The sequence below is a fragment of the Echinops telfairi genome, unplaced genomic scaffold, assembly GCF_000313985.2.
Source record: "Echinops telfairi isolate 266 unplaced genomic scaffold, ASM31398v2 ScPeMD7_53;HRSCAF=182, whole genome shotgun sequence".
Taxonomy (NCBI): domain Eukaryota; kingdom Metazoa; phylum Chordata; class Mammalia; order Afrosoricida; family Tenrecidae; genus Echinops; species Echinops telfairi.
This window is the reverse complement of record NW_022103951.1, coordinates 9,990,540-10,011,043: the sequence shown is the minus strand read 5'-3', so window position 1 is coordinate 10,011,043 and position 20,504 is coordinate 9,990,540. Positions and strand designations below refer to the sequence as shown.

Below are 20,504 nucleotides of genomic sequence, written 5' to 3'. Positions count from 1 at the left end.
TACAGTTAAAAGAGCTCAAGACACATTGAATCCAGTAACAGGAATGGAAGCAGTGATACCAGGAGGGTAGGGGGAAGGTGGGGAGAAGAGGAGAGGAAGGGGGAACTGATTGCAAAGATATAAACACAGTACCCCCCCCTCCCAGGGGTAAAAACAGCAGAAAACATGGGGAAAGGGAGACATCAGTCAGTGTAAGATATTAAAATAATAATCATTTATCATTTATCAAGGGGTCACGAGGGTGAGGGCAGGGGGGAAGGGAAAAAGAGGAGCTGATACCAAGGGCTCAAATAGAAAGCAAATGTTTAGAAAATAATGATGGCAACATATGTACAAATATGCTTAGTACAATTGATGTATGGATTATTCTAACAGCTGTAAGAACCCCCAGTAAAATGATCTTTAAATTTAAAAAAATGACAGGCCTACAATAACACCCAGGAGGAACATGAGCCTCAGAACAACCAACTAAGAAGGGCAGCATTGCCCAAAAATGTTAGTAAGGAGCAGGAAGGGGCAGAAAAAGTAGGCAAATGGAAATGGGGATTTCGGGTGGAAATGGGGAAAGTGGTGATACATTCTGGGGATTGCAACAAATGTCACAGAACAATCTTTGTTATAAATTGCTAAATTGAAAACTAATTTACTCTGTAAAATTTCACCTAAGCTACAATAAAATATTTTTAAAGAAAACTCACCTGTGACTTCAAAATCTCTCACTTCATCAGCTTCAATTTCCACAACTTCTTCCACGATGTCATTATTGTTCTGGTCAGCATCCTCATATTCTGTGGGAAGAGCATCTTCATTTTCGCGGGTTTCCAAGGAAGTTGTTGACTGAGGAATGCTTCCAATTCCATCCTCCTGGTCATCGGGATCTGCATCCTCTGGTCTATCATGGTCTTCATCCAGGTTGACAGGGTCTTCAACCAGGTTGCTAGTATCTTCATCACAGTTGATAAACCCTTCATTTCTTTCTGGACTACCAAGGTTGAGAGGGCCCTCCATTCTGTCATCACATTTCTTTTGAAAACAAAAAGTTGTCTATAGCAAAGATGTTCACATCCCATCATGCAGGCCCCCCCCTGGGTTAATGAGGAAGCAGCTATCTATAATAAGGTGGGCCAAAGACACAGGGCTAATTCGAACAATGCCTCTTAGAAGAGGTGTGGGTTGAGATCTTTTCGCAATCTGCTAGAATGCCCTATTTCTTGAAAGATTTTGTAGTTCTAGTTATTAAATGGATAAAAACTGCCGGCACAAAAACAAGTATTTACTAAATGATTATTTATTTCTTGAATATAAAAAATTTTGTCTGTTTTGTGTTCAATCTAGTCCCAAACTTACTGCCATCAAATCGTTGCCAACTCGCAGTAACCATATAGGATAGGGGAGAACTGCCCCTGTGAGCTTCCGAGATTTTAACTCTTTACGAGGGTAGAAAGGCCCGTCTGAAACTATGACTCTTTACGGGTTGGTTACAAAGCCCCGTTTTCCCCCCAAATCTAGTCTAAAGTAGCTTTCAAATCTGGTTGAATATTATATTTTTTTTAAAAAACAAACTACCAAAAAATTACAGTTTTTATGGAGTCCTCCACAGGTAGTATAAATGGCTAATGTGCTTGGCTGATAACAAAAAAATTGGTGGTTCCGGCTCACCCACATGTACCTTAGAAGAAATGTGAGGAAATCTACTCCCCAAAATTCAGCCATTAAAAACCCTATGGAGCACAGCTCTACTCGAACATATATGGGTTGCGATAAATTGAAATCAACTTGATAGAAAGTTATATAAGTGTAAGATAAACCTCATAATCTTTTGTCACCACTAAATATTATACAACTTAGTAATTAAAACATATAATATGTACAACATCAGTAATTCTAATCAAACAAATGTTATTATGTTGCTTTGATTCTTTGAGAACAGAGAATAGTTTCGGGTCCATAAATTTGGCTATCAGCAGTACGTATCTGAAGCATCAATGATGAGACCTTGCCGTTTATATTGTGATGCTCCACCCGCATCATGGCATTAAGGTTTTTCCTCTCACCTTTCTCTTTACCACGGACATTTAAGAGGTGTATCTAATCCACTGCCATCAATTCAATTCTGATTCACAGTGACCCTATAGGACAGGGTAAAACTGTTTCTGAGACAGTCTCATGTTTTTCTTGTGAAGCAGCTGGTGGGTTTGAATACTGTTATCTTGCAATTAGCAGTCCAATGTGTAGCCCCACTATACAACCATTGTTCCTGAAGAGTTATAACTAGAGAGTTGGAACTCTAAAGATTTTATGCTTAGCAAACCTCTGAAATGCTAGCTTGCTTTAATCTACACCTCCACATCAAGGGCTTTGGGCTGGCATGGACCGCAACTTAAAGCTAACCAAAGCCATGGATTGAATCTTGAGTTCCTGTGTCTCTTAAAGGAATTCCTGGATGAACGAAACAGTGAATATGCTCAGCTTCTAACAGAAAGGTTGGAAGTTAGATATTTTGGACAAAGGGTCTGGTGATCAACCTAAAAAAAAATCTGAAAATCCTACGGGGCACGCTTGTGCTCTGACACATAGGGTTGCCATCGAGTCAGAGGCCACTCTTAAGTAACGTTTTACAATTATCCTATGAAGCCTTTTGAAAAATAACATATTTGGGTCCCCTTCTTGGCAGATTACATACTAATTTCTGTTGGTAGGACTACTAACTTTTTGTTAAAATGCATCCGTGTGAATCTAATATGCAACCAGAATTGACAGCAGGGCTTTTCAAGTAGTTCTGATTCCATACTTCCTGGATAGAAATGCAAATTCTCACCAGGGGCTCTAAGCCAACTGAACAGTGTTTGAAGCCCTGGTTGACAGCCACTGCTGTAAATGGAGGTTTCTTGAACATGTATGTAACTTACGATTTGTCAGGCAGCATGTCTACATGCAAACATTGCACCCCACATGTTTAGGGTGACATTATTGGAGGGTATACAATGGAATGTCAAAAATAAGCATATTTCAGACAGATGGTGCTTGAGCTATCACTGAAATCCAATGAACCAGCTGAGAAACACAATCTATTCTTGCTTGTTACTAAGTAGAATACCAAATAAGACTTGCCAAATAATCTTTAGAGTGAAAACTGTTTATTCTACTATACCTTTTGGCTTCTAATATACTAATTATGGCACCGTATTTCAGTTATTTTATCTTTAAGCATTTTCACAGATCATAAAAGTCAACAGAAGGGGGGGGAACGAAACCCTAGTTGGCAGTGCTTAGTACTCTGTACTACAGGGTCACTAATGAGTCGTAATTAACTCTATGGCAATGTTTAATTGTTTATAAATGTCAAAAAATGAAACAAAGTGGTAATATTCTTTGGAAAGTGTATACTATTCTCTAAAATTGAGTAGATAAGTTTTTAGTTCATGCTTTAAAGACCAGATCCTAAGAATCAAGCTCTGAGTCCTAGAGTTACAAAGAGAATGGTCTTGCAAAGCAGTTACCCTATTTCCCTTAAGTTTATTACCTTAACTAATAAAATTACTTTATTACCTTAAGTAATAAAAAATTACTTACCTTAAGTTTTCTGGCTTCATAACATAAATGTTGGATCATAACTCTAATATCTGAAATACAGTTTTGCCAGTCTTCTCCATATTCACTTAAGTCATAGTTGGGAAAATGCATTATCAGAAATTCTGTAGATAATAAAAAGCATTCACAATAATTAGAAAAATTAGCAAAGAAACTGACAAAGATTTATTTTAAATAAATGGAAAAATTTCTATGTCTAATTGTGTTTGTTTGCTCCCAAAACTGAGTTTAGAAATACCACCCAATGAGGTGACTTTTCAGAATTATCTCATTCTTTCTAACATGAAATTTCCGAAAACACTGATATAGGAAGATGAGGTTTGGTGTTTTCAGAGTGTAACCAGAAATCTTTCCTTTGGGGTGCTAATACCACTTAAGGAACCCTGGTGGTGCAGTGGTTAAAGGCTCAGCTGTGAATAGAAAGGTCAGCTATTTGAACCTACCAGCTGGCTTTGTGGGAGAAAGGTGTGGCAGTCTAATTCCTCAAAGAGTTATAACCTTGGAAACCCTATGAGGCGACTATCCTATAGGGTTGATATGGTAGGAATCAAATCAACAGCAATGGGAATGTTGGGTTGGGAATACCATATTTAACAACCCAGGTTCAGTTCCTGACCAATTCACCTCATGCACAGCCACCACTTGTCTGTCAGTGAGAGCTTGCATGCTCCTACAGTGCTCAACGGGTTTCAGTGAAGCTTCAGACAGGCTAAGAAGAAAGGCCAGACATCTGTTTTTGAAGCTCAGACAATAAAAATCTTATGGATCATGAAAGTCTTATCCACAACTGATCGTGGGGTTGACCAAGATGCCATGGGGTCACTATGAGTTGGAAGCTGACTTTATGCCAGCTAACAATGTATATATTAGTACCAAATCAGAAAATGTTTATAATACTCTCAATGCTGTTAAAATAACATAACATTGAGAGTATTGTTACTCCATTGTTGTTTGTTTGTGTATATGTCTGTTGTTATTACTGCATACCACTAAATTGATACCGATTCACAGTGTCCCCACAGTTTCCTGTGCTATAACAATGTTTACAGGAACAGATTACCAGGTCTTTCTACCATGGAGTCACTGAATGTGTTAAAAGTCATCAACTTTTTGGTTAACAACCAGGTGCTTAGCCAGTAGGCAACATTTTTTTTCATATCTATATTCCCCATAAGCTATTTTTTAAATCATTTTGGTGGGGGCTTGTACAACTCTTATCAAAATCCATACATATATCCATTGTTTCAAGCACATCTGTACATTTGTTGCCATCATCATTCTCAAAACTTTTGCTTTCTACTGAAGCCCTTGGTATCAGCTCCCCCTTTCTAATGAACCCTTGATAATTTATTAAGTATTAATATTTTGTCATATCTTACACTGTCCAACATATCCCTTCAACCACTTTTCTGTTGTCCACCCTCCAGGAAGCAGGTTATATGCAGCGCCTTGTAATCAGTTCCCCCTTTACAGCCCACCCTACCTCCACCCACCCAGTATCACCACTCTCAGCACTGGTCCTGAAGGAATCATCTGTCCTGGATTCCCTGTGTTGCCAATTCCTATCTGTACTAGTGTATATCCTCCAGTGTAGTCAGATTTGTAAGGTAGAATTGAGATCATGATAGTGGAGGGGGGGGGAGAAGCATTTAGGAACTAGAGGAAAGTTGTATGTTTCATCCTTACTATACTGCACCCTGACTGACTCCTCTCCTCCCCATGACCCTTTTGTAAGGGGATATCCAGTTGCCTACAGGTGGGTCTTGGGTCCCATTCTGTACTCCTGCTCATTCACAATGATTTGATTTTTGTTCTTTGATGCCTGCTACCTGATCCCTTCGATACCTCATGATCACACAGGCTGCTGTGCTTCTTCCACGTGGGCTTTGCTGCTTCTGAGTTAGATGGTCGCTTGTTTACTTTCAAGTCTTTAAGACCCTAGACACTATATCTTTTGATGGCCGGGCACCATCTGCTTTCTTCACCAGATTTGCCCATAAGCTATTTCTTCTGCCTCAAATGTTCCTCCTCTTTTTCTAGTTGGCTAGGAAATTCTTCCTAATTTAGTTTCAATGTGTTACCTTTGGAAAAACCCTTCCCATGTTTTTCAAAGGAGCTGGATTTGAATGCATCTGTTTCCATCAACTTGGCCCTTTCTAGATTCTAAGCTCCCTGCAGGCAGAACCTACTTATTTGTTGCTGTAATCTCAATACACATTTCCAGAAGGCAGGAAGCTAATGCGGATAATTCTTACTATTTTATTTTATATGTTACCAGTCACTAGCACAAAGATGTCTGTTTGATTCACTCACGTTTTCTGCCTACCACCCCTCCAAACACACCCTGCTCTGTTTATTTTTAATTTTTTGAAGTCCCAACACCACAGAACTGATATAGGTCTAACTACAGTAATTACAATCAATAGTGCTTGTCTTGTTCTACCAGTCTAGGGAAGCTGTTACCCATTACATATTATTAAATTATCAAATTAGTGTTAGGTAAATAAAAGCATGAACAGTTCTAAGATATAATAAAGAATTCATCATTATTTCTTCAACTGTCAACCTTCATCACAAGACCAAGTAATGTTGGAACAGGTTTCCACACCGATTTCACATACCTCGTATCGCAGCCAGTTTATTTGGATCCAGGGGTTGGTGGTCTTCGGAATTGATGTCCACTGAGCTGGACATTAACTCTTCCTTAGAAAACAGATTAGAAACCAAGTATCGGGCTGCACACGAAGGGCTGTTCTTCCTTTGTGCTGTCACCAACTGATTATCAAACATCCTGACATTTCTTTCTGGATCACCAAGATAACCTTTTGAAAACATAGGAAAAACATAAAACTCTTGTCTTTGTCAGACCAACACTATACTACCAAAAAAGTGTCCAAGACAATTAAACTGATTTCTAACTTACAAGTTTCTAGACACTGAGGTACAATGATTTCTACCTTTTATTCTCTTCCTTACATGGGACTCTTGTAATACCATAGGCCCAACTATCAACATTCTTAATCTCTGTTATCCTCGAACTTGCTGTACTTGAATTTATCTATTAATTGTCTGAAGGCAAATGGAATTTTGTGGTCATAAATGGAATTCTGAGGCTACATGTTACTGTGAGATCCTTTTCATACTTTAAGATTACTCTCAGAGCTACGTTACCCGATGAGTCAATTCGCTGGTGATAACTGAGAAAGTATACATGGGTATAATCAAGGTTTTTAAAAATAGTTAGCATTTATTATCTACTATGTATCAGGTACTGCTTTAAAATACTTTACATCTATAGGCTTAGTTTCAATATCCTAACAACTCTATCATTATTCCCACTTAGCAGAGGAGGGAAATGAGTCCCAGTGAAGGTTTTATTTGAACAAAGTCACAATGCTAATGAGATCACCAGTTTTGAAATCTGCATCTCTGTTCTGAACCAATAATCTTCTGCTAATGTCTCCATTTTTTCTATTTCTATGTTTTTTAAACACACAATTGAAATCATATTGTATAATCTGAATCTGAATTTTTCAATGACTATTATGTATGAAGCATTTCTCCATTTTTAAGAGGTCTTGCACTCAATAAATGTTAAGTCATTAGTACATATCCAAAAGCTCTCCTCCCAGATTGAAAACAGTTTAACCAAACTTTTGTGTACCAGGGAGCTTCAAAAAGCTCATAGAAATTTCTCGTTATCTTTTCATCCCATGTCCCACAAACGTGGTGAAGCCTCCTCATACAATGCATTATTTCACACTCACTAAAACACATAAAGAGTCCAGCAGCTGATGAGGAAGAACCACGGCCCCAGTTATCTTCTAGTAAAACTGAGTTATTCGTTGCTTCAGAGTCATTTTTCTTTTTAGTATTCTTGCTTATCAATATTTCTATAGGTTCAAGTTCTGAAAGAAAAGAATCTTTGAATGCTATATCCAGCAAAACATTCTCAATAAAAGAAAATAAAATGTATTTGTAGCTAGCTGACCTACTCATAAAGAGCAGCTAATCAACTCAAGTCAATTCCAACTCATAGCAAGCCTACCGGGCGGAACAGAACTGCCCCTGTAGGTTCCAGAGGCTGAAAATGGGAAATAAGCACATGAAAGATGTTTTACATCATTATTCATTAGGAAGATGCATATTAAAACCGTAATGATACATCACTACATTATCAGAATGGCAAATGTTTTGTTTTTGTTTCCTTTAAATAATGAATATTGGTGGCAGTGGCGATACCAGGAGGGAAAGGGGGTGTAGAAAGGGGGAATTGATCATAGGGAGCTACATATAACCTCCTCTCTGGGGGATGGGCAGCAGAGGGGTGGGTGAAGGGAGACGCCGGACAGTGTAATATAAGATACAATAATAATTTATAAATTATCAAGGGTGTATGGGGGAGAGGGGAGGAGGAAGGGAGGGGTAGGGGAAAAATGGAAAATGAGCTGATTCCGGGAACCCAAGAGGAAAGTGAATTTTGGGAATGAGGGCAACAAATGTATAGATGTGCTTTACACGATTGATCTATGTATTGTGATGAATTCTATGGCCCCAATAAATTGATTTTTTTTAATTTTTAAAAAATTAAAAAAAATGAATAATGGTAACACCAAATGCTAGTGAGGATGCAGGGCAATGGAATCCATGTACCTTGCTGGGTGTATATAAGAGTACAGTCAATATGGAAATAATCTACCAGTTTGCCAACTCATAGTGACCCTGTAGAACAGGGCAGAACTGCCCCTGGGAGTTTCCAAGACTTACTCTTTACAAGAATAAAAAGCCCCATCTTTCTCCTATGAAGTGGTTGCTGGTTTTGAACTTCTGACCTTGCAAGTCAGCAACCCAATGAGTAACCACCATGCCACCAGGGGAACCAGTAAATGCACTCTTGAGCCTTTATGACACGGAAAGAAAACTTAATGCTCACACAAAAAAACGTGTGCATGCATATTCCTATCAGTTTTATTTGTAATATCACAAAAGTATAAAGGAACCAAAATATCCTTCATATAGATGAATGAACCCACTAACGGTGATAAATCCATACCATGGAATAAAAACTAGGACATGCTTGGATGAACCCTCTGGAGAATCATGCTGAGTGTAAAAAACCAATCACATAGGATTACATGCTATGAGGTCATTTATATAACATTCTTAAAACAGCAGCCTTATAAGGAGGTAGAACACATTAGTCCTTGAAGGTGTTAGGGACAGGGATAGGGAGGACAAGAAGGTAGAGGTCCTTATAAAATTACAATAAGTATCATGGAAATGACAGTACAGTTCTGTATCATGACTACAATGATAAATACCAAAACCTACATGACATAAAATTATATATAACTAAACAAGCACATACATGCACATACACACAAATAAATCTGTAACTGATGATATAAGATCTGTATGGTCTATCAATATCAATGTTCTGCTTACTATATTTTTGCAAAATTTTACTACTGAAGGAAATTGGGTAAAGTGTACTTGGGATCTCCGTATTTTTCCTTACACCAATTGGTGCTTCTGAACCCATCTCAAATTGAAAGTTTTACTTTCATTTAAAAGCCACAAGTAACTGGAATTAAGAATGTTCATCATAAATTATTATTTTCATGTCTTATACCATCCACTGTCTCCCTTCAACCACGTTGCTGTTTGTCTCCCTGGGGAGCAGTGTTATAGGTCGATCATTATAGTCTGTTCCTCGTTTCTCCCTCTTCTCCCCCCCTTCCCCCTCCCCTCATGGTATCACTACTCCCACCCCCTCCCCTCATGGTATCACTACTCCCATTACTGTTTCTGAGGGGCTTATCTGTCCTGGATTCTGTGTCAGAAGTTCTTATCTGTACCAGTGTACGTGCTCTGGTCTAGCTGGATTTGTAAGGTAGAACTGGGAGTCATGATAGTGTGGGGGGGGAGCATTAAAGAACTAGAAGAATGTTGTGAGTTCTATCAGTGGTATGCGGCATCCAGGCTGTCTCATTCTTTTCTTGTGACCCTTCTGTGAGGTAACGTCCAATTGTCTACAGATGGGTTTTGAGTCTCCACTCGGACCCACATGTGGGAAGGTGAGGGAGGGAGGGGAAAAAAGAGGAGCTGATACCTAAGGCTCAAGCAGAAAGAACATGTTTTGAAGACGATGGCAACAAATGTATAAATGTGTTTGAAACAATTGATGTATGGATTATTATAAGAACTATAAGAGACCCCCAAATAAAATGATTTATTAATTTTAAAATGTTGTTCAAGCTAAATAGTGATACATGTCTGGTGTATCATTTTGAACTAACCAAAACTGGGACTGAGGAAGTAAGAAGTTGATGTCGTTTCAGTGCCACTGTTATTTCCCAATAAAGCTAGGTTCTTCATTGCTTTATAACTCTGTTCCAGCCTAATTTCTATTTTAAAAAACAGTTTTGACAAAGGCTAGAAGATAAACAAGCGGCTATCTAGCTCAGAAGCAACAAAGCCCACATGGAAGAAGCACAGCAGCCTGTGTGATCACGAGGTGTCAATGGGATCAGGCATCAGGCAACTAAGTCCCAGAACAAAACCATACTCAAGGTGAATTGGGTTGGGGGCATGGAGTAGAGACCCAATGCCCATCTGTAAACAAGTAGACATCCCCTCACAGAGGGATCACAGGGAGGAGATGAGCCAGTCAGGGTGCAGTATAGCACCAATGAAACACACAACTTTCCTCTAGTTATTTGGTGCTTCCTTCAGTCACTATGACCTCAATTCTACCTTACAAATCGGATGAGACCAGAGCATGCACACTGCTACAGCTAAGAGCCCACAACACAGGGAATCCAGGATAGATCAACCCCTCAGGGCCAACAAGGAGAGTAGAGATACCAGGAGGATTAGGGGAGGGTGGGGGAGAAAAGGGTGAATCAATCACAAGGATCAACTAGAACCCACCCCACCCCCCACCAGGGGGAAGAATAATGGAAAAGTGGGTGAGGGGTGATGGAGGACGATGTAAGATATGTCAAAAATAATCTATAACTTATCAAGGGTTCATGAGGGAGGGTGGGGGAAGAAATGGGTAGCTGACAGCAGGGACTCAAGTGGGAAATGACTGCTTTGAAAATGATGATGGCGGCATATATGTAAAAGTGCTTGACACATTAGAGGAATGCATGGATTGTGATAAGAGATGTAAGAGCCCCCAATAAAAGTATTTACAAAAAGAAAAACATTTTGTTCATGACATTTTCAAAGGCTGGAAGACAAGAAATCTCAACCAGAATTTTTGCATCATGCAAAATAATGTATACATCACAAGATAATTCTGGGATAACAGAGAAACATTTTCAGACCAAGGAAAACTAAAAATAATTGTCACTAGCTCTGACTTGCCCTTAGAGACTATCTAACAGAAAGTTTTCAGACAGAATGTATATGGAAGAAGGAATCTTGGAGCATGAGGAAGGAAGGAGCAATAGAAAGTGCCGAAACAGGGACCTGGAGAAACTAGATCACTCACACACATTGCTGGAGGGATGTAAAGTGGTATAGGCACACACAAAAAATGTCTAATATTAAATATAAAGTGGCCATATATCCCAGCAATTGCACTCATAAGCATTAATCCTAAAAAAATTAAAAATTATGTTGAAGGAAACTTTCGTGTTCACAGGATGTGTATGAACTGTTAAATGGAAAACTGATTTGTTCTATGAACCTTCATCCAAGCTTCAATAAAAATTTAACAAAACTAAATCTTATGGAGATATTAAAAGTTACCCAAGTGTTCATCACAGCTTTGCTCCTATTTGTCAAAAACTATAAACAACCCAGATGTCCTGCAACAGTGAACAAATAAACAAACTGTGGTCCCTCCAGACCATGAAATGGTACTGAACTATAAAAATCAACTTACTGTTGTAAATGCAACAACTTACTGTGATAAAAGCATTCTGTGCCTTGACTGTTGTGAAGAATATATAAACAACATGTCATCAAATTGCATAGAACTAAATAAGCATACATACGTACACACAAAAGAATACAAGTAAAACTGGGATATTCCAATAAGACCTCTAGATTGTACCATGTTAATATCTTAGTTGTGATATTTTACTATACAACTTTTTGGAAAATGGGTAGTGTATCTGAAATCTCTGTATTATTTCTCAAAATGGCTTACACGACTACTGCTTTCTGAAAAACACTACTTCTGATTTTTCATTAATTTAAATGAGAAAAAGCTAGTGCTAGCTGACACTCAAAAGGAGCTGATAAGTGTAGATTAGACAGTGTTACTTGCAATATGTACTTATCATGTCAAACATTCCAAAACTAGGAGGGAGAGAGAGATGGCGACTATTGTGTAAGTCTGGGTTGACTAGAGAAATAAATCCAGAGATACTCATAAGAGTGTGGGAGAATTTTATAACAAAGAGGAATTTTATATTAAGACATCCCAGTCCCATCCAGATCAAGTGCATACGTCCAATATTAGCCCATATGTCCAATACCAGTCTATAAAGTTCTCTTCAGACTCACGCAACACATGCAATGACATTGAATGCAGGAAGATCACAGGCCAGTGGGTGAAAAGTCTTGTGGATCCAGTGGCAGTGGAAGCATCTCAGCACTGGCGTGGGTCTCCATGTGGCTCCTCCAGATCCAGGGCTCTGGCTTCATCAGCATAGCTCCATGTGACTTGTCAACAGGAATGTCAAGCAGAGAGAATGTGTGTCCCACCTCCAGGGAAGATGACAAAGTTCCCAGAATCTTCAGAAGGCCATGCCCACACAGAGGCCTCAATGGCTATGACCTGATTGACAGGCCAGACCTCCCACCCCTTCTCTCAAGTTGACGAAAGTTTATGTAACTGCCTCAACTAAGTGATTCGTTCTCAGTATTCTTTTCTAGACTATGGCCTGCTTTGGTCAACATTTCAATAAATGAAATCCTTTCTTAAGTGCTGAAAGAAAAGAAATCCTAGTCATATATTTTGTATGAAATGAAAAATTCCTTCAAAAATAAAGTAAAACCAAAGCCATTCTTAGAAGAAGAAATTGGGTTTCGTGTTACATAATGGTTAGAGGAAGGTTTCCAAACATAAATATATGGGAAAATAGAACCTAGAACCAGAGGAAAGGAGAAGGAACAATGTAAAAAGGAGAAATATGGATACGGGTAAATTGGATCACGCACACATTATTGGGGGAGACACAGCTACCCAAGGGGACAGTTTGGCAGTTGCCTATAACATAAAGTATACAATGGCCACATCATCCAGCAATTGCATTCTTAGACAATCAACGTTAGTAAAATCAAAATCCTGGTAGTGCAGTAGGATAAGTGCCGGGCTACTAACTGAAAAGACTGGGAGTTCAACCCCACCAACCACTGCACACACACAAGAAAGCTGAAGCAGTCTACTTCTATTAAGTTTACAGCTTGGGAAAATCTAAGGAGCAGTTTTACTCGGCCCTACTGGGTCACTAAGAGCAGGAATCGAATCCGTGACAGTGGGTTTATGCTTACCCAAAGACTGAACATTAACTCCTGTAGCAGCTTTCTTATAAGTTAAAACTGGGACTAAACCACACATGCTTCAACATGTGAAGAGTTAAAGCAGAGGAAATTATTACCAGGCGAGAGTAAACCCACTGCTGTTGAGTTCATTCCAACTCATAGCTGCCCCAGAGGGCGGAAGAGAGCTGCTTTTTAGGGTTTCAGAGACTGTAAATCTTTAAAGAAGCAGACTGCCTTATCTTTCTCCTAAGGAGTGACTGGTAAATACAAACTACCAATCTTCCACATAGCAGTCCAATGCTTAACTCACTGCACCGCCAGTGTCCCTTATGTGGAAGAGCACTCAGTGATAAAAAGGAATGTGATGAGACTTTCCACAGGTAGAAGGTAAGCAAATGCTCTAGAAAAATGTTCTTTATTTTTTTTAACAATACCACTACCAGCATGTGTTCTTAGTGAAGAATTTTATTATAAGTAAAAAGTTGAGGTAACTAAATTGAATGATCTCAAACATGCTCATCTTTACCACAGGAGTCAAAGATCTCTTTAAAAAGTCTTTGTGAACTCTAAAAATCTGTTTGTCTGTGCTATTTGAATACAAAGGTTTTTGGTTTTGCCTATTGGGGGAAAGAAGTAATGACATGATATATGCTGTACACAACTGCATTGAAATTTGAGGGAATTTTACTGATTTTAAAAATCCAATCCAAAGAGATTGCACACTAAATTCCATTTCTATAACAATATGGAAATAACAAATTATAGATTTAGAAAGCAGATTAGTGGTTGCCAAAGTTATGGAGAGGGAAGATCATTGGAGGAAATTTCAGCTGAAGGTAGTTGGCTGTGATTATAAAAAGCAACAGGACGGCAGTGGTGATGGAACTGTGCTGTCTCGACTGTGGTTGCAGACACCTAAGGCTATGCACAGAATAAAACATTCACACCTATGCACCCACATAAGTGCATTAATACAAGAGAGACTGGTGATATCTCAGTTGGTTATCTGGCTTGGATCACATCAATATTTCAGTTATATTTTATTAGAGTCACCATTGGGAGACATTAGGTAATGGGTACCTAGGATCACTGTATAATTTATTAAAACTGCTAGTGCAACTAAAATTTCCCGAAAGGGAAATTCAAATCTATAATTAATTAAATTTTCATTTCAAATGCTACTACTGGATTAGATTGAAGGTATTGATGAATCTAGATTAAATATTACTATTGATAATATAGGGTCACCATGAATCAGACTCAATTTAATGGCAGTGAGTTTTGATATTGGTAATATGTATCATTTTGAACTTACCAAAATTGGGAAAGATGCAGAGAGAAGTTGCATTATTTTGGTCATTTATATTTACAATGAAAGTGGGTAATTCATATTCGCAATACTCTTTCATGATGGTATTTGCTCTATCCAGCACTTCTAAAGACATTTTTCAAGATCCTTAAAAATACTTTTCATCGAGGCGAGAGTCATGCTGAGGTACTGGTTATTGCCTTGGTGTGCTAGAGTCCTCGAAGAGTAAGTGCTGATCTTATTCACTGGCTGTGCGTCTCGTGGCACAGTCAGTCACCAGTGTAGCGACATGCGTCAGGAAAAAAAATACTTTTCACTTGTGTAATTTTAGAACTGGAAAAACTATCTTTCAGAACTGAAGGCAAAAACCTTATCAAACAAAACAAAATCTTAATAAAGAACAGAGATTTGCTTGCATGATACCTTACTGATATGAGAATGAGAAATGGTAGAGTCACTCTGGAAAACACTTTGGAGATTTCTTTCACACTAAAGATGCAATTTCCAGATTCCAGCAATCGCACTATGAGTAGGTCATCCCGTAAGAATGAGAATTTACACTTTATACACCTGTATATGAGCAATGCTTATCAGTGGGGGTGTTGAGTAAGCCCTGTTCAGCAGGAGGAAAATAAGGCTATCTGCTCCTTTAAAGATTCACAGCCTCAGAAACTCTAAGATTGTTATGATTTGGGATTGGATTGAGGGCAGTGGGTTTGGTTTGGTTTATAATGAAAGTATCAAAAAATTGGAAACAAACAGTATTCCCAATGATGTGTGACTGAAAAAAACTGAGGCATACCTAGGCCATGGAATAGCACTCAGTAACAAAAAGAAACAAGTATTAATGGACTAAATGGCCTGGATGAGTCTTCAGGGAATTATGCTAGGTGTAAAAAAAAATAGAACTAAATATACACACAATTAGAACTGGAAATGTATCAATAAAGTTTGATAATTGTAGATTGTCCATAACCCTGGTTGTGCTATGTTCTAGTTATGACAAAATGTTAAAATTTGGGTGATTTAGTCCACCTTACTCAAGGCACTATATAAGTTTAACACAATCCCAATTCAAATACCAACAACCTTCTTCAAAGAACTGGAAAAACTGACCACCAATTTCATATGGAGAGGGAAGAAGCATAGAATTAGCAGAAAACGCCTCAAGAAGAAGGACAAAGTCAGAGAGCTCGCCTACCTGACTTTAATACCTATAATACAGCAACGGTGATCAAAACAACGTGGTACTGAAATAATGAGATACTCAGACCAATGGGAAAAAAACAAACAAACAGAAAACCCAGAAATAAAACCATCAGCTTATAGACAACTGATCTTCAACAAAGGCCCCAAAAGCATCAAGTAGGAGGTGGATGCCATCTTTAACAAGTAGTACTGCTAACAATGGATACTGACCTGTAGAAAAATGAAACAAGACCCTTATCCCATGCACAAGGTGGATCACAGACCTAGAAGTAAAACCCCAAGCTATCAGTACCATCAATGAAGGAATCAGGACAAACCTTAGAACCTTGGTGCAGGGAATACATAAGCTAACTTCAATAGGGAAGGGTATACATATAAAGCTAAAATTGACAAACGGGATATACTAAGAATAAAACACCTGTGTGCTATGAAAGACATCACCAAGAGAGTAACAAGAGAACCTGCAGAGTGGGAGAGGATTTTTAGGAATGACACAACAGACAAAGGTCTTATTACTAAAATCTACAATACCGTCTTAGCCTGCAAAGAGAGGAAAACAGTTAACCCACTGAGGAAGTGAGCAAAAGTCCTGAACAGAAGTTTCACTAGGGAGGAGACCAGAATGGCCAATAAACATACAAAAAAATTCCCCCATCATTAGCCATGAGAGAAATGCAGATTAAAACATCTATGAGATACCAGTTAACATCCTTGAGTATAGCCCAGATCAGAAAATCAGAGAGGAACAAATGTTAGAGGGGATGTGGTGAGATAGGAACTCTCCTCCAATGCTGGTGGTCATGTAGATATATGGACAGCTACTGTGGAAAGCCATCTGATGATACTTAAAGCAAATAGAAATTGAGTTACCTTGTGACGCAGCAATCCCTCTACAGAGCATATACCCAGAAGAAATAGACCACAACCAGTTGTCTGTACTCCAATGTATTGCGGCACAATTCACTATCGCAAAGAATTGGAAACAACCTAAATTTCCATTGATAGATGTATTAGTATGGGTACTTTGGAGAAACAAATCCACAGCAACTCATGGATAAGAGAGAGTTTAATGTAAAGAAAATGTGCATCACGAAAACATCCCAACCCAATGCTGCCCAAGCCCACAAGTCCAACATTAACCCATTAACCCAACACCAGTCCACAAAGTCCTCCACCTCACAAAACAGAGGCAATGATGCCGACTGCAGGAGGAAAGCTGAGTCAGTAAACGAATAAGCACCTCAGCACTAGCAGGGGTCTCCACACGGCTGCTCCAGCACCCAGGGCTGCATCGGGATATATCCATGCGGCTTCTCCTTGGGGATGTCTTGTAGGAAGTCAATCTTGCAAGCTGAAGCAGGGAGCTGCTAAGGCAGCTGCACCCTGGTGCGACCATCACAAAGCAAGAGCCCCGAGAACTAGAAAGGCGAGGCTCACCACCCATTTATCCCTCCGCCTTTCAATTAGCCCCACATGTGATTATCGGCCAGGTTGGCACAATTAACTAACTCAATAGACGAAGAGGATTAGAAAACTCTGGCACATACACACAATGGAGTACTACGCATCACTAAAGGGCACTGATGATCGCATGAAGCACATCATCTCATGGGAAGAGTTGGAGGATATTATACTCAGCAAGGTTGGCCAATCACAAAAGGACAAGTACTATGTGAGTCCACTGAAGTAAGTATAATCAGCACAGTAGATAAAGAAGAAAAGCCACTTATCCCACATCATATAGGCAGTCGGGCGGGGGACAGGTCAAATCCAAGGATGTACATGTCATTCCAACACAAAGAAGGGGAAAGGAGGGGAACAAATGGGGGTGGGGAGATGATGGCACTGGAGAAGCAGGGCACTAACCCACCCAGGGAGAGGGTTTGTTTGTGTGTCACCAGAAATGAGAGTGTAAGTGTAGACCCCACAACGGCGCACCAAACCTTGAGGGCAACAACCACATGGAGCAACTCATGAAAAGAATGGGGTACAGGGTTGGCCCCAATGAGACCCAAACTCACCCCTACCCTAGAAGTATGTGCTACAGAGGACAACACTAAACCTACAGTGTCACGCATATATGGAAGCAAGCCAAGAAGAAAAAAGAGAGATTGAGGGTCTAGACCCCATATCTACACATCAAGCCCTGAAGATGACATCCATGCACAGAACTGCTAGGACACCAAGAGGACTGTAAGGCCGACAACAGCTTGAGATATGATGTCCCCTAGCTAGAGCATACCATGACAGGACAATACTGGGGACACACGGCGGGGAGTGAGTCCGGTCTGAACACCCCACAGCCGGGCAAACCAAGAAGGGAACATAACCGATCAGCAACGGGAGCAAAGCAAAGCCACAAAGTCCCTGAGGAGACCACAGAATAGACTTCAGGCTAAGAGGGGCAGTTCCGGCAACCCCCCCACCCCAGGACCAGTGAGGAGATAGTCATAAAGGTCAGGGGACAGGCCTGGATTTATGTATGTTTTTTCATTTTTGCTAGTTTTTTCTTTTTATTCAATCTTTTGTTTTCTTTTTGTTTTGTCTCCATTATTGTCGGTTTGCCTACCTATAAAAGATAGACATGGGAAGCAAGCCCAAGGAGAAAGCCACAGGTCAGTCGGTCGCGGAGGGACTTGGGGGAAGGAGGAGACAGGGAAAGGAGTGGTGAGAAAACAGTGCCAAAGACAGGGAAACAAGTAGGAATTAAAATCAACTACAAGGAGAAGTAGAGATCCTGGGGTATTGGAGCAACAGCAATCTAGCTGAGAGGAATTACTAAGAGGCAGAAGAAGGGCAAGCATGATGGTGGGACAGGAGGAAGGTAAAAGGAAACAGAGGAAAGGTCTAGGTAGCAAAGCTATGGATAGAGCTATAAACATAGGTGTGCACTTATGTTAATATATTAATTCAGGAGGGAGTGGAAAAAATGAGGAATCCATGCCAGGGGCTTAAGTGGAGAACAAATGTTTTGAAAATGATGAGGGCAACAAATGTACAAATGTGCTTTACACAATCGATGTATGTATGGATTGTGATAAGAGTTGTATGAGCCCCCAATAAAATGATTAAATATATATTAATTCATAAAAATAGAGGTATTGGCCTATGTACCTATACTTATATGGCAATACATTGAGCAAGTGGACAGACTTTGGGCTACTGCTCAAGCCCTCCCTCAACGCAAGAACACTGTGTTCTAACAACCTGGCATTCTGTGATGCTCACCCTCCCAGCACGATCACTGAAGACAAAATAGGTGCACAAGCAAATGTGGTAAAGACAGCTGATGGTGCTCGGCTATTAAAAGATCTAATGTTTGGGGTCTTAAAGACTTGAAGTTAAAACAAGTGGTCATTTATCAGAGAAGCAACAAGCCCACATGGAAGAAGCACACCAGCCTGTATGATCATGATGTGTTGACGGAATCAGGTTACAGGCACCAGAAGACCCAAAACAAACAAACAAAACATAGTGCTGAGAAAGGGGGGTGGGCCAGAGACCCAAAGATCATCTGTAGACAATAGGTCATGCCCTCACAGAAGGGTCACAAAGAAGGGATGAGTCAACCAGGGCACAGTTTAGCAATGATGAAACACAAAATATTCCTCTGGTTCTTTGAGGCTTCCTCACTTCCCACCATCATGACCCCAGGCATCCCTTTCAGTTCTGGCTAGACTGGAGCATGTACACTGGTACAGATAAGAGCTTAGGACGCACGGAATCCAGGTCACATAAACCCCTAGGAACAGAAATGGGAGTAGTGATACCAGGAGGGTAGGGGAAATGTGGGGGGAGGAGGGAACAAAGGGGGAACCGAGTGATACCAGGAGGGTAGGGGGAATGTGGCCGGTGGGGGGGGAGGGAAGGAAGGGAAAACCGATCGCAATGAGGGACATATAACTGCATCCCCCCAGGGGGATGAACAGAAATCGTGGGAGTAGGGAGACAGCAGTCAATAAGATATGGAAATACTAATTTATATTTATCAAAGTGTCATGAGCAGGGGAGGAGGGGAGGGGGATAAAACAGAGGAGCTGATATCAAGGGCTCAAATAGAAAGTAAATGGTTATAAAAAATTATGGCAACATATGTATAAATATGTTTGATACAAGTGATGTATGGAATATTACAAGAGCTGTAAGAGCTCCCAATAAAATTATTTTTTAATGGGGCAAATGAGTAAAAGGTAAAAAGGAAAAAGAAAGTAAAAAGGAATCTATGTGTATTAATTTTTACAAACGAATGTGAATCTAACATTTTGTCAAGATAAAAAGTTTAATTTTTTTAAAGGAGCTACCATATGGTAGTATTAATGATGTTAACAACTCCTGATTAAATAGAATTACTTATGTATTATGTCAAACTCACCATTATAGGATGAACTGTAGCTACATGAAAGTGGAATAAATGGGCCTCTCTCATTCTCATTTCCCAGTGAAGTAGAGTGATTCACTGTTTCAGAACTGTTGTTCACTCTTCCTGAAACGCCTTGCAGTTTTTCTACAGGCAAAACAGAAATACAGATATTAAACAAAAGGATCATTCATGTATTGATAGTGGAAATATGAAGAAGCAGAATCACTGTTAAAGAGTTTACCACTAACCACAAAGTGTTATTCCATCCCTTATCTGCCAGTTATACTGCAGTGGCTTGCATGTTGCTATGGTGCTGGAAGCAGGTTTCAATGGAGCTTCCACAGAAAAACAGACTAGGAAGAAGAACCTAGCTAGCAATCTACTTCTAAATGTATCGACAGTGAAAACTTTACAAACAGCAGCGGAACAGCTGTCTGATACAGTGCTGGAAGGTAAGGCCCTCAGGTTGGAAGGCACTCAAACTATGACTGAAGAGGTGTTATGTCACCAAAGACAGGTCTCCAATAATAA

General features: G+C 39.7%; 1 protein-coding gene and 1 non-coding gene across 2 annotated transcripts in view; one reads left to right on the top strand and one right to left on the bottom strand.

Moving 5' to 3' along the window:
- BEND2 (BEN domain containing 2) overlaps positions 1-20,504 on the bottom strand; it is a 66,295-nt gene that overhangs the window by 10,918 nt on the left and 34,873 nt on the right. The window contains exons 7-11 of the mRNA XM_045290679.1: positions 19,986-20,117; positions 7,359-7,499; positions 6,213-6,413; positions 3,574-3,695; positions 699-1,023 (exon numbers count right to left, since the gene is read on the bottom strand). Of these exons, the coding sequence (XP_045146614.1) occupies positions 699-1,023; positions 3,574-3,695; positions 6,213-6,413; positions 7,359-7,499; positions 19,986-20,117 (921 nt within the window). The remainder of the gene's footprint in view (positions 1-698; positions 1,024-3,573; positions 3,696-6,212; positions 6,414-7,358; positions 7,500-19,985; positions 20,118-20,504) is intronic.
- LOC115869828 lies at positions 14,568-14,697 on the top strand. Its single transcript, XR_004046388.1, has one exon. It is a non-coding gene; the product is annotated as a small nucleolar RNA SNORA3/SNORA45 family (small nucleolar RNA).